This window comes from Jaculus jaculus, chromosome 9 (genome assembly GCF_020740685.1).
Source record: "Jaculus jaculus isolate mJacJac1 chromosome 9, mJacJac1.mat.Y.cur, whole genome shotgun sequence".
Lineage (NCBI taxonomy): Eukaryota > Metazoa > Chordata > Mammalia > Rodentia > Dipodidae > Jaculus > Jaculus jaculus.
This window is the reverse complement of record NC_059110.1, coordinates 115,192,919-115,217,022: the sequence shown is the minus strand read 5'-3', so window position 1 is coordinate 115,217,022 and position 24,104 is coordinate 115,192,919. Positions and strand designations below refer to the sequence as shown.

At 45.9% G+C, this 24,104-nt stretch overlaps 2 protein-coding genes across 3 annotated transcripts; both read right to left on the bottom strand.

Moving 5' to 3' along the window:
- Positions 1–1,238: 1,238 nt before the first annotated feature.
- Positions 1,239–6,660, bottom strand: Rpl27 (ribosomal protein L27). 2 transcript variants are annotated; one of them, XM_004655333.3, is made up of 5 exons: positions 6,595–6,660; positions 6,246–6,328; positions 5,127–5,296; positions 1,423–1,533; positions 1,239–1,327 (listed from the first exon to the last, which is right to left on the bottom strand). In XM_004655333.3, the coding sequence occupies exons 2-5, from the start codon at positions 6,324–6,326 to the stop codon at positions 1,279–1,281; spliced, it is 411 nt and encodes a 136-aa protein (XP_004655390.1). In that variant the 5' UTR covers positions 6,327–6,328; positions 6,595–6,660; the 3' UTR covers positions 1,239–1,278. The 2 variants fall into 2 exon arrangements, with proteins under 2 accessions (XP_004655390.1, XP_045015770.1); XM_045159835.1 differs by lacking the exon at positions 6,595–6,660 and adding an exon at positions 6,529–6,567.
- A 16-nt stretch (positions 6,661–6,676) lies between these two features.
- Positions 6,677–23,392, bottom strand: Rundc1 (RUN domain containing 1). The gene is made up of 5 exons (XM_045159560.1): positions 22,895–23,392; positions 19,837–19,842; positions 18,698–18,856; positions 16,410–16,623; positions 6,677–6,789 (listed from the first exon to the last, which is right to left on the bottom strand). Exons 1-5 carry the CDS (start codon positions 23,390–23,392, stop codon positions 6,677–6,679), a joined length of 990 nt encoding a protein of 329 aa, XP_045015495.1.
- Between the last annotated feature and the right edge of the window lie 712 nt (positions 23,393–24,104).

The window sequence follows — 24,104 nt, the reverse complement described above, 5'->3', positions numbered from 1 at the left end:
TACTTCTGCCTCCCAATGCTGGGATAAAAGGCATGAATGCAAGACCCTATGTAGTCTGAGTGGCCTCGAATTTACAACAATCTTCTCTCTGCCTTCAGAGTGCTGGGCTTAAGTGTGTGCCACTATGCCCAACTTAAATTTTATTGCAATCTGAATGGGCACGCCGAGGCCTCTAGCCATTGCAAACCAACTCCAGATGCATGTGCCCCTTGTGTTTCTGCCTTACATGGGTCCTGGGGTCTTTGTCTTCACACACCTCACCTACCAAGCCACTTCTCCAGCCCTACTTCTATTTTAATCTTTCTGCAGTACAGGGGATGGAAACCAGATTTGCCAATTCTGGGCAAGTGCTCTACCACTGACCCAAATCTCATTTTTGTTTTTGAGGTAGGGTCTTACTCTAGTCCAGGCTGACCTTGAACAGTGGTACCACTGCCTCCCAAATGCTGGGATTAAAGGTGTGCACCCCTTTCTCCAGCCAGTGCAAAGGAACTCCAGATGCAGGCACCACCTTGTGCTCATGTGGACCCTTTGGCGCTGAGGGCAAGCACCTTAACTGCTAAGCCCTCCAACTGATTTTTTTGACAGTCTAAATCACTCAGTATGGCCTCTAATTCACTGGAGACCAAGCAGGCACTGAACCTGCAGCCCTCCTGGGTTCAGAAATCCTGTATCACTAGGTACGGCTCCTAACTCCCATTTCACATTTGACTTCTTCAGACCTCATGATAAAGAACTTGAGGCCAGGCATGGCGGTGCACACTGTTAATCCCAGTACTTGGGAAGCAGAAGGATTGCCATGAGTTCCAGGCCACCCTGAGACTCCATAGTGAATTCCAGGTCAGCCTGAGCTAGAGACCCTATCTTGAAATATAAAACAAAACTCAATCTTTTTTTTTTTTTTTTTAAGGGTAGGGTCTCACTCTAGCCCAGGCTGACCTGGGATTCACTGTGGAGCCTCAGGGTGGCCTCAAACTCAGAGAGATCCTTCTATCTTTGCCTCTCGAGGGCTGGGATTAAAAGCATGCTAGTCTACCATGCTTGGCTCAGACCCTTTTAAAATTCCTTGGTTTTCCAAGGTAGGGTGCTCTAGCCCAGGCTGGCCTCAAGCTCACATCAACCCTACCTCTACCTCGTAAATGCTGGGATCAAGGGTGCGTACGCTGCCCTCCTTCTTCTGCCTAGTGTCTCCTTATGACGACTGTTTTTCCCCCAGATTAATACACACAACAGGCAGAGATTGTTTTATTTTTAATGAGGGGAAAAACACACACACATCTAAAACCGAAGCTTCTGGAAGAACCACTTGTTCTTGCCGGTCTTGTATCTGGAAGGGGAAAAAAAGGACATTAATTAAAAAAGGAAAAGGAAGACAAAATCCTTTCACAGGAAAAAAAAATTATATATATATAATTGACTTACCTCTCCTCAAACTTGACCTTGGCCTCCCGTCTGGCCTTACGTTTCAGAGCTGGGTCTCTGAAGACATCTTTGTTGACTACAGTTTTGTCCAAGGGGATATCCACAGAGTATCTGCATCAATGTGGAGAGACAGGATTAGCTGGAGACCCACATGCAGCTCTATCTTCCTGGGACACTGGGGTGGTCCAGGTCTGATTCCAAAAGAGCCCTCAACAAAAGCTGGATTAAGTATTAATGCTGCTCCTTAAACATTTACTTTGTTTTATTTGAGAGTGCAATCAAGTAAGCAAGAATGAGCGCGCCAAGGACTCCAGCCGCTGCAAACAAACTCCAGATGCATGTGCCACCTCGTGCATCTGGCTAACATGAGCCCTGGGCAGCTGAGCCATAGTCCTTTGGCTTTGCAGGCAAACACCCTTAGACATTAAAAAAAAAAAAAAAAAAAAAAAAGACTTTTTATTATTTATTTGAGAGAGAATGGGCACACCAGGGCCTCTAGCCACTGCAAACCTAACTCCTGATGCATGTGCCACCCATGTGCACCTGGCTTATGTGGGACCTGGAGAATCAAACTAGGGTCTTTAGGGTTCACAAGCACATGCCTTAATCATTAAGCCATCTCTCCGCCCCTAGATATTTCTTAATAGTGGGCCGGGGATCTAACCATGTTGGTAGAGCACTTGGCATCAGCACTGGGTTTGATCCCCAGTACCACATAAAAAAAAGCTAGCCGTGGTTGCACACACAGGAAACCCCAACACCTAGGAGGTACAGACGGAAAGGACAGTTTAAGGTCATTTTTGGCTACACAGCAAGCGAGAAGCCAAGCTAGGAAAGTCCCTATTTAAAAAAATAAAACAAAAAAAAATTACCAAGGGTGGGGAGAACCACCCCAAGCTTCACTTTCAATAGAGCAGGTGACCATTTTTTAAAAAAATTTAAGTTTCATCCTTACCTTCAGAAAGCCCGTTTTTAATACACTTATTTGCAGAGAAGTGACAGAAAAAGAATGGCACACCAGGGCCTCTAGGTACTGCAAACAAACTTCAGACGCACTCACCACTTTGGGCATCTGTCTTTGCATGGGGACTGGAACCTGGGCCATTAGGCTTTGCAAGCAAATGCCATCACCGCTAAACTATCTCCAGCCCCCCAGCTGACCTTTGGGACTATTTTACTCAGCGCTGCTCAAGCTCTGTCGATGGCACCACTCTCCTCATGACAATGCGCAATGAAGACAGCTGGCTGCCTCAGCCTCACAACTTTCCGAGCTTTGTGGTGTTGCTCCTCACCAGCCCCATCTCTGCTCTTTCAGGCTAACAATTAAGAGTGAACACACAGCTGAGCATGATGGTGCACACCTGTAAGTCTAACACACACCTAGGAAGCTAAGTCAGGAAAACCTAGATTATGCCAACATTTCAGGACGACACTTCCATTATAACCCTTGTGCCAGGACGGCACACGTATTGAGAATATGAAACCACCTGGACACTGAAAAGCCCAGCACTTCAGTGCTGTAATGGCACCGGGAGGCCTTTTAACTCTGCACTTATTTTTTTATATTTTAGTGTCTTTTTAAAATTTGAGAGAATGGGTGCTTCTCCAGCTCCTGTATCACCTTGTGTATCTGGTTTACATGGACCCTGGGGAATTAAAGTTGGGTCCTTTGGCTTTGCAGGCAAACACCGTAACTGCTAAGCCATCTCTACAATCCAACTATTTGCATTGGGGGTGGGACGTGGTGGAGAAGGCAAGCACAGAGAAGAGAGAAAACAGAAAGGGTGCATCAGAGACTCATGCCACTGCAAAAGTATGCCAAACACATGTACCACTTAAACCAAACAAAGGTCCTTTGGTTTTGCCAGCAGCCTTCACTCAACAGATTCTAGGTTTGTGTCTACTCTTGATGAAAAACAGAGTAGTTTTTAAAAATTTTATTTATTTGAGAAGGTGAAGGAGGACAAGAGAGAAAATGGGCATGCCAGGGCCTGCAAACAAACTTGAGACCTATGTGCCACCTTGTGCATCTGGCTTACCTGGGTCCTGGAGAATTGAACCAAGGGCCTTTGGCTTTGCAGGAAAACACCTTAACTGCTAAGCCACCTCTCCTGCCCCTAGAGTAGTTTTTATCTAGTACTTTCAACATTCTTGGGTCAAACAAAAAAAGGACAGGAAGGAGGCAGACATGGAGGATCATGACTCAAATACTAGCACCCAGGAGGCAGAAACAAAAGATGGCTTAGTGACTAAGGCGCTTGTCAGCAATGCTAAAGGACCCAGATCCAACTCTCCAGGTTCCATGTAATACCAGATGCAGTGGTGTGTTGTGACTGGAGTTTGTTTGCAGTGGCTAGAGGCCCTGATGTGCCCATTCTATCTACCTTTTCCTCCCAGATAAACAAAAGAGAATGACAAGTTTAAGACATCCTAGAGTACATAGTGAATTCTAGTCTAGCCTGGGGTACATACAAGACCCTATTCAAGAAGAGGTGACAGGGTGGGAGAGCAATGTGTGGGGCCCACTGGTAGTGTGTCTGGCTTTCACAAGGCAGCACAAAACAAGTTGGGATTGCAGAGGGAAACTGGCAGCGTTGGGTGTGGCCAAGCTTACTTAGCACTTGGGAGGCAGAGGTAGGAGGATCACCGTGAGTTCAAGGCCACCCTGAGACTACGTAGTGAATTTCAGGTCAGCTTGGACTAGAGTGAGATCCCCACCTAAAACGATTTATAGATAACATAACTGTAGCACTCAGGAGGCTAGGTAGGAGGATCACCATGACCTCAAAGCCAGCCTGGGACTACAGTGAGTTCCAGTCCGTCTAGGCTTTAATAAGACCCTGTGGGGTGAAAAAGAGGACTAGAGAGATGGCTGAGCAATTACTGTACTGTCTTGCAAAGTCTGAAGGCCTGGGTACAATTCCCCAGTACCCACAAAAACCAGAGGCAAAGTGGTGTATTGTCTGGGGTGTCTTTGCAGCAGCAGCAGCAAGCCCTGATGCACTCATTCACCCTCTCTGCTTGCAAATAAATACATGGTTCCCATGGATGGAATATCACATTCTTTCCTGTCATCGTACCCCAAGTAACTGGGATTGACTATGCCCAACTACTTCAAGAAAGTGAGGATAGGGACTGTGAAGATGGCTCAGTGGTCAAGAGCTTACCTGCAAAGCTTAATGACTCAGGTTTGATTCAATTCCCCAGTACCCACAAAATCCCGGATGCACCAAGTGGCACATGCACGCCCATTCTCATTCTTTCTCTGCTTGAAAATAAATAAAGTATAATAATAATAATATAGCTGGGGAAAAAAAAGAGAGCTGGGCATGGTGGTGCACACCTTTAATCCCAGCACTCAGGAGGCAGAGGTAGGAGGACTGCTGTAAGTGCAAGCCCACCATGAGACTACATAGTGAATTCCAAATCAGCCTGGGCTAGAGTGAGACCCTATATCTCAGGGGGAAAAAAAAAAAAGTCCCTTTCCACTTTCTACTGTAATAGCTGCCAAGACTGCCTTTTCAAGTGGAAATAAAAATAAATAAATAGAATCCAAGCCAGGTGTGGTGGTGCAGAGGCAGGATTGCCATGAGTTCAAGGCCACCCTGAGACTACACAGTGAATTCCAGGTCAGCCTGGGCCAAAGTGAGACCCGACCTCGAAAAACAAAAAGCTAAACACCTATTCATTCTCTAAGCACTCACCTTGTGGGCATGAGGTGATTATAATTATAAACCTTCACAAAAGACTTGATCTTTGACCTTTTGGCAATTTTCTTCTTGCCCATGGCAGCTGTCACTTTGCGTGGATAGCGGTCAATTCCAGCCACCAGAGCATGGCTGTAGGGACGGTCGGAGGTGCCATCATCAATATTCTAAATGAATAAAAATTACATGAGGACTAGCCTGGGCTAGAAAGGAAGGACCTTACCTTGAAAAACAACAACAAAAAACCCATTAGTATTAGGCCCTATGCTACACACACATAACTGCAAACCCAGGGGGGGCAGGGTTTATTCCCACCAACTGCAAAGGCTTTTGAGGTAGGTTTAAAAGTACCATTACACTCACGCCTATAATCCTAGTACTCAAGAGACTGAAACAGGAGGACAGCTGTGAGTTCAAAGTTAGTCTAGACTACATTCCAAGTCACTCTGGGCAAAAGCGAGACTCTGCTTCCAAATGACAAAAATAGACCAGTCTCAGGTAAATGGGAAAAGGGGCAGCAATGGTGGACCGGTGCCCTCACAGCAGCACGGTGTATGTGGCCTGAGCCCCAAGAGGCTGTAAGAACTGCTGGTAAACTAAGTTAGTTTAGGACTAAAACATCCTGGGCGCCCAGCAACTAAAAGCAGTTTACCCTGTCTATAGAATTCCAGCTGCAACACCCAATACCTACTTGACCTCAGGGGAGTTATTGCACACCTCTAAACCTTTGAAGTCGAAAGGAATCCTCATGTTTACTGAGAGAATACAAGACCCCTGCAGGGTGATCAGTATGTTATCTATAAATCGTTTTAGGTGGGGATCTCACTCTAGTCCAAGCTGACCTGAAATTCAATACGTAGTCTCAGGGTGGCCTTGAACTCACGGTGATCCTCCTACCTCTGCCTCCCGAGTGCTGGGATTAAAATTAAAGGCTGATGCACCACTACGCCCAGCTTTGATTTGCACTTCTAATCTTCTTTCTCTTTTACTACGCCCCGATTTCGGTGGCTACTGCCATCAAAGCAGGTCTTAAAAATTAGTCCCGAGCCTGCTCGCCCTATACTGCAGCCTGGTTCTTGAGATGCAAAGGGGGTAGTGGCCATGAACGGCCGGTACCTTCACGATGACGGCTTTGCGTCCGGAGTAGCGGCCAGCCAGGACCAGCACCACTTTCCCGGGTTTCATGAACTTGCCCATTTCTGCAGAGAACAAGGAGAAAGAATCGCTCAGAAACCCCGCGGAGCTAGAGAAGCCCGAGCCGGGACTTCTGAATGCAAGCCCAGGCCGCAGGCACGGGACCTCCGACGGCTCCCGGCCGCCTTGGCCCGACAGTCTGCAGGTTCCGCTCGCAGGACCAGAACCGCTGCGAAGCCGCCAGAGGCCTACGGACGGAACGCACCCCGCAACGCGAACCCCGGGCCGCGATGGCGACGGATTGCAAGACCCTCCACGGGCCTCTACTCACCCACAGCCAGCGGCGGGCACACAGCAGGAAGGAAAGAAAAAAGGGCACTTCCGCTAACCTTTGACCCTGCGGCTGGTGTACGTCACTTCCGGTCCCGCCCCGCACTCATGCCTCGCGGAAGTCGGTCCGTGTTGCGGGCGGAAGAGCAGAACCCAGTTCCGCCGTGTGCTTTGTTGCAGTTTCCCTCCTCTGGCGCTAGGGGGGAAGGGGACAGACACAATCCGAATTTTTAAATTTTTTTTCTTTTCTGGTCTTGGAAGACTCGAGGGAGCCTGGCGTGGTGCCGCACGTCTGTGATCTCAGAATCAGTTTTCTGGAGGTGGAGGCAGGAGAATTAGAGGTGGCAGGCCGCCGGTGCATGGAAGCGTACAACACCTTTAATCCCAGCACTCGGGAGGCTGAGGTAGGAGGATCGCCATGAGTTTGAGGTCACACTAAGACTTTACACAGTGAATTCCAGGTCAGCCTGGGCTACAAAGGAAGGACCCTACCTTGAAAAACAACAACAACAAAAAGGCTGGAGTGATGGCTCAATGGTTAAGGCGCTTGCCTGCGAAAGTCAAAGGACCCCTGTTCGATTTCCTAGTACCCACATAAACCAGATAGATACACAAGGGGCCCATCCCTCTGGAGTTCGTTTGCAGTGGCTGGAGACCCTGGCATGCCCAGTCTCTCCGTCTCCTCTCTCGCTCAGTTTGCAATAAATAAATTGAATAAAACATTTTAAAAAATTGGGCTGGAGAGATGGCTTAGTGGTTAAGCGCTTGCCTGTGAAGCCTAAGGACCCCGGTTCGAGGCTCGGTTCCCCAGGTCCCACGTTAGCCAGATGTACAAGGGGGCACACGCGTCTGGAGTTCGTTTGCAGAGGCTGGAAGCCCTGGCGCGCCCATTCTCTCTCTCTTCCTCTGTCTTTCTCTCTGTGTCTGTCGCTCTCAAATAAATAAATGAAATTAAAAAAAAATTACCTCTTTCTTTGGGCTGGAGAGATGGCTTAGCATTTAAGCGCTTGCCTGTGAAGCCTAAGGATCCTGGTTCGAGCCTTGATTTTCCAGGACCCACATTAGCCAGATGCACAAGGGGGCGCACGCGTCTGGAGTTCGTTTGCAGTGGCTGGAGGCCCTGGCATGCCCATTCTCTCTCTCTCTCTATCTGCCTCTTTCTCTGTCTGTCACTCTCAAATAAATAAAAATGAACAACAACAACAAAAATAACCTTTTTCTCAAAGAAATAGAGAGCCTGGAGTGGTGACCTTTAATTTCAGCACTCAGGAGGCCGAGGTAAGTGGATCACCACGAGTTCAAGATTACCCTGAGTCTACATAGTCAATTCCAGGTAAGCCTGGGCTAAAGTGAGACCTTACCTCGAAACCCCTTGCCCCCCATCAAAAAAAAAAAAAAAAAAAACTGGGAGAGGTTATCAGTCCTCAGGGCCAGGAGATGTGCAGGCAGAAGACAGGTTGTAGCTAAAAACAGCAAGATGTGAGCGTGGGGGTTAGAACTCACAGTCAACGCTCCATAAATACCAAGGGGATAATGAGCCTGGTTTTGTGGTTCAGATGACTGTGTGGCTGGTCACACCATTATCCAGGGCCATCTTAGGAGCGGAGGTGAGGGATTGCTTTGGAATTGGAAATGTTGATCATGGCCTCAGCGTGAAGGACTGAGCATACTGTGGAGTCTCCCTGCTGAGTCACATCCTTTGTGAGAATTTGAGGGCTGTCTGTGGCTTCATAGCACAGTACACAGGCAAGACCATTTCAACTCAGTGTGTAGACCCTCAAAAAGTGGTTCACCAGGCCCAGAAAGCCAAACGTTGCATGTTCTCTCTTATATGTAGATCCTAGCTACAGATGATTGGACTTCTGTGTGAGTAGAAAGAAAACTCAGTAGCAAAGGCCAGTAAGCTAGAAAAGAGATATAAAGGGAAGAGAAAGGAAAGGAGGGGGGTACTTTTCTTTCTGTTTTGTTTTGTTTTTCGAGGTAGGGTCTCACTCTGGCCCAGGCTGACCTGGAATTCACTATGTAGTCGCTGGGTGGCCTTGAACTCACAGTGATCTTCCTACCTCTACCTTCTGAGTGCTGGGTTAAAGGCGTGCGCTGAAAGGCAGGATGGAAAATTTTAAAGTAAACTTGGTAAAGAAATAGCTGGTTGCTACAGGTAGGGGACAGCCTGAACTATATATTCAGAAAGTAGTAAATCAAAAATAGGCTAAAAGATAGGCTGCAGGTGGCCCAAGATATGGGTTGGTCGGGTCAACCTAAACTTTGTGTCCCGGGAAGAGGAAAAACAAAAATACAGTTTTGAGAAAAACCAAAATAATAAAATAGTTTCCCAAGACAGCCTGACCAAGGACTTAAACTCTGGTTATGCACAAATAAGATATGTAGACATAACTGTACAAGCTTGGCAAATTCCCTTGTGAAACCCCCTCCCCTTTCCTTTCCTTGCTAAAAACCCTATAAAAAGAAACACCCAATAGGGCTCAGGGTCGACTCCTCTGTCTCCTGCATGAGATACGTGTCGACCCCAGAGCTCTGGTTTCCCGAATAAAGCCTCATGCTTTTGCAGCAAGTTTGGTCTCCCGTGTGTCTTTGGGTGCGTGCTATCTTGAGACTTGAGTGAAGGTCTCCCTCTGGGGGTCTTTCAGCGCCACCATACCTGGCTTAAGTTAGGGGGGCACTTAATAGGATGGTATTGTATATATGTAAATGGAAGAATAGATTAATGGGGGTTAAAAGGCCCAAGAGAGGTCAGGGGACAAGACTGAGTAAAGGAAAGGTGGAGGGAAGGCTAATCAAAATCTAAGTGGATATAAATAAATCATGAGTAAACCTACTTTTTTGGACAATGGAACACTCAGGAGCTGTAGATTGTTACTAGATAATTCTCAGTGCCAGGGATGGGATACCTTCCAGTGAGTTGTTGGCCAGGGAGGTCCCTGATGCTCCCAAAACATTACAGGCCATTGTCGAGGCCCTTGGTTTCCCACCAGGAATAGAGGGTAAGACCCTATTGCTGAAGACTGCACATACTTGGGCTGTAAGGCCACTGAGAAATCCTGCTGGAACTGAGCTGAAAACCTCCTCCAGGTAGACCAGCTGACAGATAGCTGCATGCAGTTCAATGGGGGGAGAGAGAGAAATCACCAGTGAAGACACTCAACAGTGGACACGGCAAGCCTTGTTTTGCCAGCCAGGCCAAATGAGCCAACGGGTGCAATAGTGGCAGGTCTGTCATGGTGGAAACAACTGCCCTCTAATTAGACTGGAGGCCCACTCCATGGGAGGGAAGACATCCCTGATACTGAGTACCTGCAACAGGGGTGGTCATGAACCCTAGGGGTGTAACATCTGCCATCTGGCTAAATGTATATGCGATGCTCAACCAAGCCGCCCAGTAACACTTCTCTTAATGTTCATACCCACATAATAATGCTACTCTCACTTTTGTTAGAGAATCTTATCTTTTCAGATGGCAGTGACCTTGGGATGACTCAGAAGGCATCATGGTGCTGGGAAGAAGTGACAGAAGTGCTCAGCACTGCAGTATTTTAATCACACCTTCCAAGGCTCAGGGTCCATCGCGGAAGAGGTGGCAAAAAGAATGTAAGAGCCAAAAGAAGTGTAGGACTCCTTACAACATGCTCCTCCAGACACAAAATGGCCTGAATATTCATGACCTCACAGTGACTGACACTACCTACACAAGATCATCATAATAGGAAGAAAAAGGCTGGAGAAATGGCTTATTGGTTAAGGCACTTGCCTGCAAAGCCAAAGAACCCAGGTTCAATTCCTCAGGAACGACGTAAACCAGATGCACAAGGGGCGCATGCATCTGGAGTTTGTAGTGACTGGAAGCCTTGGCGTGCCCATTCTTTCTCCCTATTTCTCTCTCTCTCTCTCTCTCAAATAAAGAAAAATAAAATATATTAAAAAGAAGAAAAATAATAGGAAAAGATCATGACATCAAAATAAAAGACTGATAAGAGAGGGGGAGGGGATATTATGGAGAATGGAGTTTCAAAGTGGAAAGGGGGGGAGAGCATTACCATGGGATATTGTTTACAATCATGGAAGTTGTTAATAAAAAAATAATAAATTAAAAAAATTTTCACAGAAAAAGAATTGTCATGAGATACCATTGTTGGCAAAATGCCCTGTTATTATCACATAAGGGGACAATATAACCTTGTGGCATAATGTGCCATGTTAGTGAGTCTGGTATGAAGGTCAACAGTGATCATTCACCCAAGAATAAATACCTGGAATAAGTCAACTGTGACTCCTTAGTGTTGAAATCTCGTATTGGTGGATTAGACTAAACAGAAAAGACACAACTCTCCTCTCAACATGGGCATTTTATGATGTATAGGCATGTGGTAGAAGTTTAAGCCATATATAAGTCATAGATTCACCCATTCTGTATGCTCAGAGTATGTTTATTTCCTGTACCTCACCTGATAAACTTCATGAAATAGATCACTTGGTGGAATAAAAAAAAAAAAGGTGGTTCATTTTTATTGTGTTGGGGTTTAAGGCAAAGTTTCATGTATTTCAGCCTGGCTTCAAACTCATTATGTGGCTAAAGATGACCTTGAACTCTTAACCCACTTGTTTTTGTGTGTTTTTCAGTGTTCATGTGTTTGAGTGCTAGTGTGCGCATGCCATGGTGCGCCTGTGGAGGTCAGAGAAAGGCTTTTGGGTGTTAGTCCTTGCCTTTCACCTTGAAGCAAGGACTTGTTCATTTGTCAAGATATTTTCAGGGGCCAAAGTCACTTGCTTGCAAATCCCACCTCCCTGACAAAAAACCGGAAGAGCTTTTGTTTGTAGCAAGACTCTGGCATTCATGCCCACACATACGCACATGCACAAATACAAGCTTTATGTATTTACTTGAGACAGAGACAAAGCAGCACACAGAGAGGATGGGCGAGCTAGGGCCTCCTGCCACTGCAGATGAGCTCCAGCTGCGCCAAGCTGTGCGTCCGCCTTTGCATGGATGGGTACTGGGGAATTGAACCCAGACCATCAGGCCTTGCAAATAAGGGCCCTTAACCACTGAGCCATTTCTCCAGCTCCCATAAATTTTAAAAATAGATTGATAGGGCTGGAGAGATGACTCATGGGTTAAGATACTTGCTTGTGAAGCCTAAGGACCCATGTTCAACTTTCCAGATCCCACATAAGCCAGATGCGCAAAGGTGAGGCAAGTGCAAGGTGGCACATGCCCACTAGGTTGTGCAAATATCTGGAGTTCAATTTCAGTGGCTGTGGCCCTGGTGTGCCCATTCTCTAAAATAAAATAAATACATTGACAAAATGGGATGATACAGTGAGGTAACATATGTTAGAGGGAGAGAATGGGCACACCAGAACCTCTTGCCACTGCAGACAAATTCCAGACACGTGTCACTTTGTTGTGTCTGGCTTTATGTGGGTATTAGGGTTGAACCCAGGCCAGCAGGCTTTGCAAGCAAGCACCTTTAACCACTGAGGTATCGCCCAACCCACCATGAAGTTTTAATTGCAAGTGAGGACTACAGCAACCTAATACATGTGCAATCCAAGGCTATGCCATATGGCTATACCATTTATCATCCACCCTAAGTGACAGCCAGATGGACAAACTTAAAAGTGCCAATTTCCAAAAGCAGCATGTGTGGTGACATCTGCTGTGGGGTTGAGACTGTAGGACTGGGCAAGAGAAATGATGATGTTCAGGCTAATTTTCAGTGATTCCCCCCCCCCCTTTTATTTATTTAGGCAGGGTCTCACTCTATCCCAGGCTGGCCTTAAACTCTCAGCAATCCTCCAACCTCAGCCTCAGAGTGCTGAGAATACAGGTGTGAGCAAACTTGTTGGGCTCTTTTTAGTGAACTTTATCAGGCAAAAGCAATATACACAATAAAACCACCACAATCTTTATATATATTTTCTTAATTTTATTTATTTTCAAGTAGAGGGAAAAAGGAGACAGGCAGAGAAGGAGAATAGGTGTGGCAGGCCCTCCCAGCCACTGCAAATGAACTTCAGATGCATGTGTCACTTTGTACATCTGACCTTATGTGGGCCCTGGGAAATCAAACCCAGATTATTAGTTGGGCTTTGCAAGCAAGCATCTTAACCACTGAGACATCTCCCCAGCCCCACCACCAAATCTTGAGTTGATCCTCAATGAAGAAGCTGACAGTTCTTAAAGAATTGCTGGGTTGGGGATGAGGGGATGGCTTAGCAGTTAAGGCACTTGCCTGCAAAGCCAAGGGACCCAGGCTCCATTCCCCAAAACCCAGTATGCCAGATGCACAAGGTTGGCACATGCATCTGTAGTTAGTTTGCAGTGCCTGGAGGCCCTGATGTGCCCATTTTCTCTCTCCCCCAAATAAACGAATTATTAAAAAAGAAAAAAAAAACTGGCTTGGAGAGATGTTAATATTTTGTTTTACAGAGTGGGAGGTTAGAGAATTGGTGCACCAGGGCCTCCAGCCACTACAATCAAACTCCAGACATATGTGCCACTTTGTGCGTCTGACTTATGTGGGATGGGGGAATTGAACATGGGTGATTAGGTTTTGCAGACGAGCATCTTAACCACCAAGCCATCTTTCTCTTAAAAAGAAAAAATTCAATTAAATATTTATTTTTATTTATTTGACACAGAGACAATGGGTGTGCCAGGTCCTCCAGCCACTGCAGACAAACTCCAGATGCATATGCTCCCTTGTGCATCTGGCTAACATGGGTCCTGGAGAGTCGAACCTGGGTCCTTTGGCTTTGCACTCATATACCTTAAACGCTAAGCAATCCCTCCAGCCCCAATAAAAATATTTTAAAAAGCTGGGTGTTGGCTGGGCTGGGCATGGTGGCACATGCCTTTAATCTTAGCACTAGGGAGGCCGAGGTAGAAGGATTGCTGTGAATTTGAGGCTGCCCTGAGATTACTACATAGTGAATACATAGTGGCTAGAGTGAAACCCAACTCGAGAAACAAAAACAAAAGGGTGTGGTGGTGCACACCTTTAATCCCAGCACTTAGGAGGCAGAGGTAGGAGGATAGCTGTGAGTCTCAGGCCAGCCTGGGACTACACAGTGAGCACCAGGTTAGCCTGGCCTAGAGTGAGACCCTATCTTGAAGCTCCCCCCCCCAAAAAAAAAATTTAAAAATGCTGACCTGGATCAGATGGATTGATAAAAGCAGAGTTCTAAAAAAAAAAAAAAAAAAAAAAAAAAATTGTGGGTGGGGGGGTCTGAGGACAACCATGGATCTTAGTCTTCTCTTTTTCCCTGGAGGTAGGCAAGCTAGCTCACAAGCTTCTGAAGATTCTCTCCTGTCTCCTACCTTGCTGTGGGCACACTGGAATTCCAGGCGTCTGCTAGTGTCTGGCTTCATGTGGGCTCCAAGAGTACTCTTACCTGTGTGGTTAGCGTTCTGTCCACTGAGCCACCTCCCAGCCCCACAGACACACTTACAAACCAAAACTGGGGCCTCTATGGCTTTTGCAGAGAAGCTATACAAAATATTATTATTTTATTAAGAACCACAGATGTATCATTTCTCACAACATCTTACATTTTTTTTTGTGTGTGTGTATATGATGGTGATTGAACACAGGGCCTCAAACATGCCAGGCAAGCACTCTACCAATGAGCTATATTCCCACCTCAAAAACACTATCTTGTTTCACACAGAAACCTAATTCTAATTAAACATCAATGATGTACCTTAAATAAGTAACATGTTTCTGAAAAAGGTTAAACTGTACTTCATAGTCGTGTAGAAACAAAGTGCAGGTGGCAGTTTAACACTTGAGGAATTCTGAATCTAGTATTTTTAGTGATCTATCTTACCTATCTTTGTTTGGTCCTGGAGCACGACTCACCACAAGCTGAACAGCAAGTGAAAACTAAAAAAGGATAAAATAAGGAGGAACCAAACAGACTGCTCTGAGTCAGTTTTATAGTGAAACCCTCAGGTACCTGGTCTGTATGGTATTTGACATTAGTTCCCATCCTCGCTGAAGTGCCCACTGTAAGGTCAGACACTCTCTATCCAGCCTCCAGGACAAATGGTGCTTGGGGAGTCACAACTTGGGGTGCAGCACTGAGGCTGGCCACTGGTCTGCATTCCACCATGTATGCAGGTGGTGGGTATTCTCTTGAATACATCCACTTCCACAAAGATTGTTAGTCTTGTTGAGAGGCACACAGAGAAAAATTTACCCAACAGAGCACACGGGACCAGACATGTAAGCTCATTCCTCATCAACAGAATGACCACTGTCTGTACTGAGGTGATCTGTCAGGGAGATTTCCTTCTTACCTCTGATGCAGACTTTTAAAGGAAAAGTAGTATCTACTAGTGTCTACATGTGACAAGAACTTTACATATTAACTCATTTCACTATGGAAAAATGGTGACTAGTATATAATAGTTGGTGCAATCAATATTTGCTTAGCAAATAAAGCATGAATCACAAAGATTGATACTGAAAATGTGGTAAAAAGCCCAGAGCTAGGGAGTTTACAGGCCCTAGGTGGGCAATCTACTACTAATGTTTTGCTAAATGGTATCTTTTCAAACTGTCTTCTAAATATTTATTAAAAGAAATTTATTGTAATCCCAGTACTTGGGAGGCAAAGGTAGGAGGATTGCCTTGAGTTTGAAGCCCAGTCTGGGACTATAGAGTGAGTTCTAGATCAGCCCGAGTTAGAGACCCTACCTTGAAAAAATGAAATAAAAAATAATACATAAAATAAAATCAACTTGTTTCTAAAATATGTTATTGCTGGGCATGGTGGCACATACTTTTAATCCCAGCATTTGGGAGGTAGAGGCAGGAGGACTGCCATGAGTTAGAGGTCACCCTGAGACTACATAGTGCATTCCAGGTCAGCCTGGGCTACAGCAAGACCCTACCTCAAAAACAAAACTTTGAGAGCAGAGGGGTGTGTTGTGCAAACATGGGTGTGCCAGGGCCTCTTGCTGTTGCAAAAAACTGTGAGCTCTGGATGCATGTGTCACTTTGTGCATCTGGATTTACATGGGCACTTGGAATTAAATCTGGGCCAGCAGGCTTTACAAGCAAGTGCCTTTAACCACTGAGCCATCTCCCTAGCCATTAATTTATTATTATTTTTTTTAATTTTCAAGGTAGAGTCTCACTCTAGCTTAGGCTGACTTGGAATTCACTATGTAGCCTCCGGGTGCCCTGGAACCCTAGGCAATCCTCCCAAGTACTGGGATTAAAGATACGTGCCACCACGCCTGGCCTATACTTATGTTTATATTCACAGATTAGTGCAGCTCTCAGCCTTGGTCACAAAAACTTTTTTCTTCTTTTTTTGCAGTAATTGGCAGTTAATTCAGACTTATAACTGGTCAAAATGTTGAAAATAAGGGCTGGAGAGATGGCTTAGAGGTTAAGGTGTTTGCTCGCAAAGCCCAAGGACCCTGGTTTGATGCCCCAGTACATACGTAAGCCAGCTGCACGAGGTGGCACATGTGTCTGAATTCATTTGCAGTGGCTGGAAGCCCTGGTGCCCATTCTCTCCCTCTCTGTCTTTCTGCTTCTCTCTCCAATAAATAAAGAAAGAAAAATAAAGAAAAAACCAAAGACTAAAAAAGATTGCTTACTTACTGAAGGTTATGAAGCCAGGAAACAGCAGAGGTAGGATGTAAAAGATAATTCTAGAACCCATGTTCTTTTCATTACACCATGCTGTCTGTGTTATTAAATCTCTTAAACAGTACAGTGAGAGCTGGCACCATTACATATTAACACATAATAAAAAATAATCATGACACTTTCCACCCACCCTTTCTCTCCTGACCTTGGATGAAGCTGATGAACATCTCTAGATCTCGGATCTGCGTTTTGAGCTGCTCAACCAACTGTTCTTTCACTCGGGCTGGGTTGACAATCTGAGCTACTGCTGCATCGACTCGCTGACGAAGCTCTTCAGTGGATAAGGAACTAATGTCCTCGTTCAGATTCATGTCCAGCTTCTTTATTAACTCATCTATGATGACCTATTAAAGACCACAGCAGTGAGTACACCCTTGGATTTTTATTTTATTTATTTATTCATTCATTCATTCATTCGTTCGTTCGTTCTGATGCAGGCTCTCAAATCTAGTCCAGCCCAGGCTGTCCTGAAACTCACTGTGTAGTCCCAGGCTGGCCTCAAACCCATGGTGACTTTCCCACCTTAGCCTCGTGGAGTGCTAAGACTATAGGTATAAGCCACCATGCCTGGCCTAAGTCTTTGGAATTCTATTTTTTTTTTTTTTTTTAAAGAAAGGGTCTTGGTTTATCCCAGGCTAACCTGGAATTCACTACATAGTCTCAGGCTGGCCTTGAACTTACAGCAACCCTCCTACATCTGCCTCCCAAGTACTACAATTAAAAGCGTGTGTCACCATGCCCAGCCTGCCTTTGGAATTCTGAAGCAGAAGGTTGAGAACCTTAGCAAGGCTTAAACAGAAATAAAAAACTACAAAGACGGGCTGGAGGGATGGCTTCGTGGTTAAGGTGTTTGCCTGCAAAGCCAAAGGACCTTGGTTCAATTCCCCAGGACCCATGTTAGCCAGATGCACAAGGGGGCGCATGCGTCTGGAGTTCATTTGCAGTGGCTGGAAGCCCTGGTGCACCTATTCCCTCTCTCCTTTTTTCTCTGTCAAAAAACAAAACAAAAAACCTACAAAGACCTCCAAGTTTGTAAGAAAAATGACTGAAGTATTGACTAAGATGAAGGCACAGGCACTCTTCTCTGTTTAGAGTAACAAGACCCTTCAGTTTCTCCTTGACTGAAATGTCTCCCATCTTTCACTGAACTTCATCAGCCAGTCAGCTCTCATCCAGAACAGTATGAACATCCCAAAGAGTGAACACCCACCACAAGTCTCACAGTTATTTTCTTTACAGCCTTCCAACAGAATATACTTATTTTTATTAATTTCTCATCCTTCTTGTTCTTGCCCTGCTCCAGACAACTAAAGAAATTATAGGGCTGGAGAGATGGCTTAGTGGTTAAGTGCTTGCCTGGTTCAAGGCTCGATTCTCCAGGCCCTACGTTAGCCAGATGCATAAAGAGGCACATACGTCTGGAGTTTCTTTGCAGTGGTTGGAAGCCCTGGAGCGCCCATTCTCTCTCTCTCTATCTGCCTCTTTCTCTGTCACCCTCAAATAAATAAATGAAAATGAACAACAAAAAAGATGGAAGTTATGTTTAAAAAATTATATAAAAAAAGAAATAAAAATCAAAGTTAGCCAGGTGTGGTGTCACACACCTTTAACCCCAGCACTGGGAGGCAGTGGAGAGACCACTACAAGTTCAAGACACCCTGAGACTACACAGCGAATTCCAGGTCAGCCTGGGATAGAGAGACATTTTACTTGAAAAACCAAAACCAAAATAGAATAAAATAAACCCATCAAAGTCAATCTAGAGAGATGGCTGAGACGTCAAGATGCTTGTCTGCAAAGCCTAACAATCCCAGTTCAATTCCCCAGTACCTACGTAAAGCCAGATGCACAGGTGGCACATGTATCTACAGCTTGTTTGCAATGGCTAAAGGCCCTGGTGTACCCATTCTTTCTCTCTCTGCTTGCAAATAAGTAAATAAAATAATAAAGAACAAAACATCATAGTAAAGCAAGGCATGGTGGTGCATACGTTTAATCCCAGCACTCAGGAGGCAGAGGCAGGAGGATCGCCAAGAGTTCAAGGCCACTCTGAGACTACAGAGTGAATTCCAGGTCACCCTGGGCTAGAGCAAGATCCTACCTCAAAAACAAAAAAAGAGAGACTGGTTTCAGTAAATTTTTGATTTGAGCAGGGTGTGGTGGCATACACCTTTAATTCCAGCACTCAGGAGGCAGAGGTAGGAGGATTGCTGTGGGTTAGAGGCCACCCTGAAACTACATAGTGAATCCCAGGTCAGCCTGGGCTAGATTGAGACCCTACCTTGAAAAAAAAAAAAATTGGACCAGGGATTCTCAGTAAGGCCACCGGAGAAATGAACTCAGAAGCAACTGTCTAGAACAGCAGCAAGGACAGGTTAACCTTGAAGAGTGGCAGAGAAGCCCCTGAGGTCTGCTCACCCGCTGTCTTTCCAAGACTACAGACTGTGGCAGGGAGTCATAACTGCCCTCCTGATAGGCAAACGTTTCCAGGTCATCCAGCTGGGTCTTGAGCTGCAGGATTAGCTCTTTCTGCCTTTCCCTCTGGGTTTCCAGACGCTCCCGTTTTTCCTGCTCACTCTAGGATGAGAAAAACACTTGGGTCTATTTCATAGAAAAGAGAAACTGAGGATATATTAAGAATCTTTTTAGGGCTGGAGAAGATGGCTTAGTGGTTAACGTGTTTGACTGCAAAGCCAAAGGACCCCGGTTCAATTCCCCAGGACCCACGTAAGCCAGATGCACAAGGAGGCACATGTGTCTGGAACTCGTTTACAGTGGCTGGAAGCTCTGATGTGCCCATTCTCTCTCTCTCCCTTCCTCTCTCTCTCTCTCTCTCTCAAATAAATAGTTTTTTTGTTTTGTTTTGTTTTGAGGTAGGGTCTCACTTTGGTCCAGGCTGACCTGGAGTTCATTATGTGGTTCACTATGTAGTCTCAGGGAGGCCTCAAACTCATGGTGATCCTCCTACCTCTGCCTTCAGAGTGTTGGGATTAAAGATGTGCACCACCACACCCAGCTAAGAATCATTTTAAAACAAACAAACAAACAAACAAACAACAACAACAAAAAAAAAAAAACCAAAAAAGCAAGCCTGATGTGGACACACCTGTAATTTCAGCATTCCCACAAGAGGCACAATTGTCAATGTGAGGCCAGCCTAGGGTACATACACACACTATCTCAAAAACAACTACTAGGGGCTGGAGAGATGGCTTACTGGTTAAGGTGCTTGCCTGCAAAGCCAAAGGACCCATGTTCAATTCCCCAGGACCCATGTAAGCCAGATGCACAAGGGGGCGCACACATCAGGAGTTCATTTGCAGTGGCTTAAAGGCCCTGGTGTGCCCATTCTCTCTCTCTCTCCCCCTCTCCCTGCCTTTCTCTCTCTCTCTCAAATAAATACATTTAAATAAAACATTTAAAAAAACTACTAAAAAGCCCAAATAGCCTAACAAATTAAAATTAAAACTAGAAAGCAAACACATTTATAGATAGAAGGCTGTATTTTAAGCCAGAAGTCCATACAGTATTAAACTTAACTTTTAATTGGTACTTACCAAGCCCTCCAGAAGTAAGGAATGAGAGAGAACAAATGAAAAACAACACATTAACTTTTGCTTAAGTTCTTCAAAAGCAATCATCTTTAGCCTTGCTCAACATGAAAGCAAGTCTTATGATATTCATCCAATCCTTTCTGTTTTGTTTTTTTTCCCAGTTTTTTGAGGTAGGGTTTCACTATAGCCCAGGCTGACCTAGATTTCACTCGGTAGTCTCAGGGTGGCCTTGAACTCACAGCTATCCTCCTACCTCTGCCTCCTAAGTGCTGGGATTTAAAAGCATGCACCACCACGTCCTGCTCTAAGCTTTTCTGAATGTCAGTGTTTTTTGTTTTTTTCTTAGAAGCCCATTCCCTTTCCACACATAGTCAAAGCTGAAGTCTCTTTAAGAGGTTTACCTGTCCCCCTGCCCAGGCAGAACAAATGATTTCCTCCTCTGTATTTTATACACACTTACACTCTAGTTCATGCCACATTGCAGCATTTGTCTAGGCTCAGTCTCTGCTAATAATAAACAACAAAGAGCAAAGGCCTTGACTCTAAACTTCTAATGCCTAACACTGTGCCTATCACAGGATGAGCACTTTATATATATATATATATATATATGTCATCGGACAGAGTGGCAAGTTCCAAATAACAATTTCCTTGAGGTAGGGTCTCATTCTAGTCTAGGCTGTCCTGGAATTCACTATGTAGTCAGGCTGGCCTTGAACTCAGAAATCCTCCTCCCTCTGTCTCCCAAGTGTTGGGATTAAAGGCATGCACCACCACTCCCAGTTTCCAAATAATGACTTCTGACTAAAGAAAGCTATCTACAACCAGGCCAAGGAGAAAGAACAGTCTGTTTCTGTCATGCCCCTGTATGACATGAAGGAGGAAAGAAGCCAGCTATAAACTTTTGTTTGTTTTCACGACTCTGCCTGCTCAGCTCTGCTGCCTGCTGCAGTAGCTACAGTGCATTTGCTAGGGCATGGGCAAACACGTCCAACAGTGAGGACAGAAAGTTCTGGGGCAAGACAGGAAATAACAGGTTTAGTTTCCAATACAAATCGAGATAAAATACCAACTGAAAATAATTTGGGAGGTGAGGCCATAGCTCAACGGCAGAGTACTTGCCTGCACTGTACAAGGCTGTGGGTTTGACCCTCAACACTGCCAAAGATAAAAGGAATTGATAATTATTCAGTTCATGGCTGGGGAGATGGCTCAGTGGTTAAAGGAGCTTGCTTGCAAAGCCTGACACAGGTTGGGTTTGATTCCCCAGTACCCATGTAAAGCCAGATGCCCAAAGTAGTGCACATGTTTGGAGTTAGTTTGCAGTGGCAAGAGACCTCGGTGCACCAATTCTCATTCTCTTTTTCTTTCTGCTTGCAAATACATATATAAAACTTAATCCCAGCACTTGGGAGGCAGACTTAGGAGGATCACTGTGATTTCAAGGCCACCCTGAGACAATTCCAGGTCACCCTGAGAGAATTCCAGGTCAGCCAGAACTAGAGTGAGACCCTACCTCAGAAAACCAAAAAAAATATATATATATTTTAAAAAATAACTCAGTTAGCTGGGCATGGTGGCATAGGCCTTTAATCCCAGCACTTGGAAGGCAGAGGAAGGAGTGAGTTCAAGGCCAACCTGAGACTACATAGTGAATTCCAGGTCAGACTGGGCTAGAGACCCTACCTCAAAAAACAAAACAAACAAACAAACAAAAAATAATAAATAAATAAACTCAGTTAAAAGGTATCCTCCTTATCTTTTCCTTAGATACCATTTGTTCACATATCGATGTAAGTACCTAACAGTACAGCTGCTTATGATTAGGTAGCTGGCCTTATTTTATTAATGGTACACAAGAAAGTGTGTACCATTAATAAAATCCTGCTGTATCCACAAAGAACCTTTGGTACTGTTCACTATTGAACAGGCCCTGGCCACAGGTAATTCTAATTTTCTAGCCCTTTAAGTTGGGCAAGTTAAGGTGGCTACTCCTCCTGCAAGGAGCTGAGTGTGTGGAGAGAAGGATGGGAGAGAAGATGAAAGGACTGTACTGAAAACAGTTCACATTAAGTCAGTGTCTGCTACTGATAAGTATTTCTGAAGAAAATCAATTTGAGTGGGAAGAAAGCCACATGTGGGCTGTAATCTGTAGAACAGAAAAGGTGGCGTGTTTCAACATCCCTAACAAATTCCTCACATCTATGTACTTTCAGAGACTTAGAGACCGTAAGGAACTTTTCCCTTGTGCGTTATTTATATAACTTCACTGCTTCTCAGTACAGGGGAATGGAAACCATCTTGTCAGTTAACAGAGGACTCATTCACAGAACCTCATTATCAAATAGGCCAGGGAAGCAGTTTATTAAGCACTCACGGAGACAAGGAAGCATAAAGATTAAAGGCACCAAAATTAATACAAATTTCCATGGATTCCAACTCACTTTCCTTTCACTTGCCAATTCTCACAATCTCCACGGCTGGAGTCTAATTCTGTTGGAAAAAGTGCTCTGAGCTAGAGATACACCTTAGGGTAGAACGTGTGCTTGTCAAGATCAAGACGCTGGGTTTAAAACCTTAGTAACAAAAATGTGCTCAAAGCCGGACGTGGTGGCGCACGCCTTTAATCTCAGCACTCGGGAGGCAGAGGTAGGAGGATCACCGTGAGTTCGAGGCCACCCTAAGACTACATAGTGAATTCCAGGTCAGCCTGAACTAGACTGAAACCCTACCTCGAAAAACAAAACAAAACAAGAAAGTGCTCAAGATAAGTACTTTAGGGAGCGTAGGCTTCCTTTACCCTTTCCGATAACTCTTCGCACGGTTCCGCAATGACAGGGCAGGTGCCTTTCTCTGCACATCTTCAGTGTACTTCTCTCCCACTCTGTGCTAAGGCCCTGCACAAGCCTCTGGTCCCGTGTCCGGTCCTGCATCCAAGCACCCATCTAGCTTCTCACCTATCCTCGGTCCGCGTCAGCAACGTCACCCACACCCACATCACCCTCCCCCACTTCCTCCTTCCACGCTTCTCCGCCCACGGGGTCCAATCCCAGCCACTCACCTGGTCCTCACCTCGCAACCGGGGCCGGTCCCCGAGCAGCCCGTCGCCTTGGTCGCCGGACGGGTCCCCCGGCCCCTCGTAACCCAGAACGTGCGGGCAGCCGCGGAAGGCGAAGTCCTCCAGCTCGCGCAGGAGGCGCTGCTGCTCGGCCGGCGCCCCGCGCACCACCTGGCGCAGCCGGAACTGCACCTGCGCGAAGTGCGAGGACAGCGCGAGCAGCGCCGAGTCCAGCCGCCGCCGCTCGGCCTGCAGCTGCCGCAGGGTCCGCAGCGCCGAGTCCGGAGGGGAGCCCGGGGCCGCGCCAGGCTCCTCGCCCGCGGCTTCCTCCGAAAACACAGCCGCACCCGGCCCGGCCTCGGCCACCGCCCCCACCGGGGCCCAGCGCACCGCCTCGCATGGCGGCAGCGACTCCTCTTCCTCCTCTTCTTCGTCTTTCGCCTTTGGCTCCGCCGCCGCCGCCGCACTCACCGGCTCCGTTGCCACTTCCACGGCCGCCATCTTCCCGGAAACGCTGCCGCACGTTAGCCGCGCCCCCTTGCTGCCATGGCAACGGAGCCCTGGCCGGGAAGCCCCCAGGAGCGGTGGGCGGGGCTTGCGGCTCGCGCGTCCTGGAAGGCGGGTCTTCCACCTTCCCCTTCATTCTGGCCAGTTTTATTATTGCTTACTTATTTATTTATTTATTACTTTGTGGTTTTTCAAGGTAGGGTCTCGCTCTAGCCCAGGCTGACCTGGGATTCACTATGTAGTCTCAGGGAGGCCTTGAACTCACGGCAACCCTCCTACCTCTGCCTCCCAAGTGCCCGGATTAAAAGTGTGTGCCACCAAGCCCGGCAAAATATTTTATTTTTATTTATTTGAGGTAGAGGGGAGAGAAAGGATACGCCAGGGCCTCTAGCCACTACAAACGAACTCCAGATGTAGGTGCCACCAATGTACATCTGGCTTATGTAGGTACTGAGGAATTGAATCTGGGTCCTTTGGCTTCATAGGCAAAGGACTTAACCGCTAAGCCATCTATCTCTTCAGCCCTAACTTGTATTAAATATTTATTTTTAAGCAAAGAGATATAGATAGGTAGAGAGAATGAATGAATGAAGGAATGACAATGAATGCGCCATGGCCTCCTGCCACTGCAAATGAGCTCCACATATGCACCCCTTTGTGCATCTTGGCCAGTAACTTAAACTTTTATTTACTTATTTATTTTGGT

Coding starts and splice junctions, on each gene's coding strand:
- Rpl27 (XM_004655333.3), bottom strand. CDS start 6,326: ATGGGCAAGTTCATGAAACCCGGGAAAGTGGTGCTGGTCCTGGCTGGC. Junction 5,297..6,245: donor GCAAAGCCGTCATCGTGAAG/GTACCGGCCGTT, acceptor TTATTCATTTAG/AATATTGATGATGGCACCTC. Junction 1,328..1,422: donor AAGGTCAAGTTTGAGGAGAG/GTAAGTCAATTA, acceptor TTCCCCTTCCAG/ATACAAGACCGGCAAGAACA.
- Rundc1 (XM_045159560.1), bottom strand. CDS start 23,392: ATGGCGGCCGTGGAAGTGGCAACGGAGCCGGTGAGTGCGGCGGCGGCG. Junction 16,624..18,697: donor TAGTCTTGGAAAGACAGCGG/GTGAGCAGACCT, acceptor GGTCTTTAATAG/GTCATCATAGATGAGTTAAT. Junction 6,790..16,409: donor CCAAGGTCAGGAGAGAAAGG/GTGGGTGGAAAG, acceptor CTTCCCCCCTAG/CGCCAGAGGAGGGAAACTGC.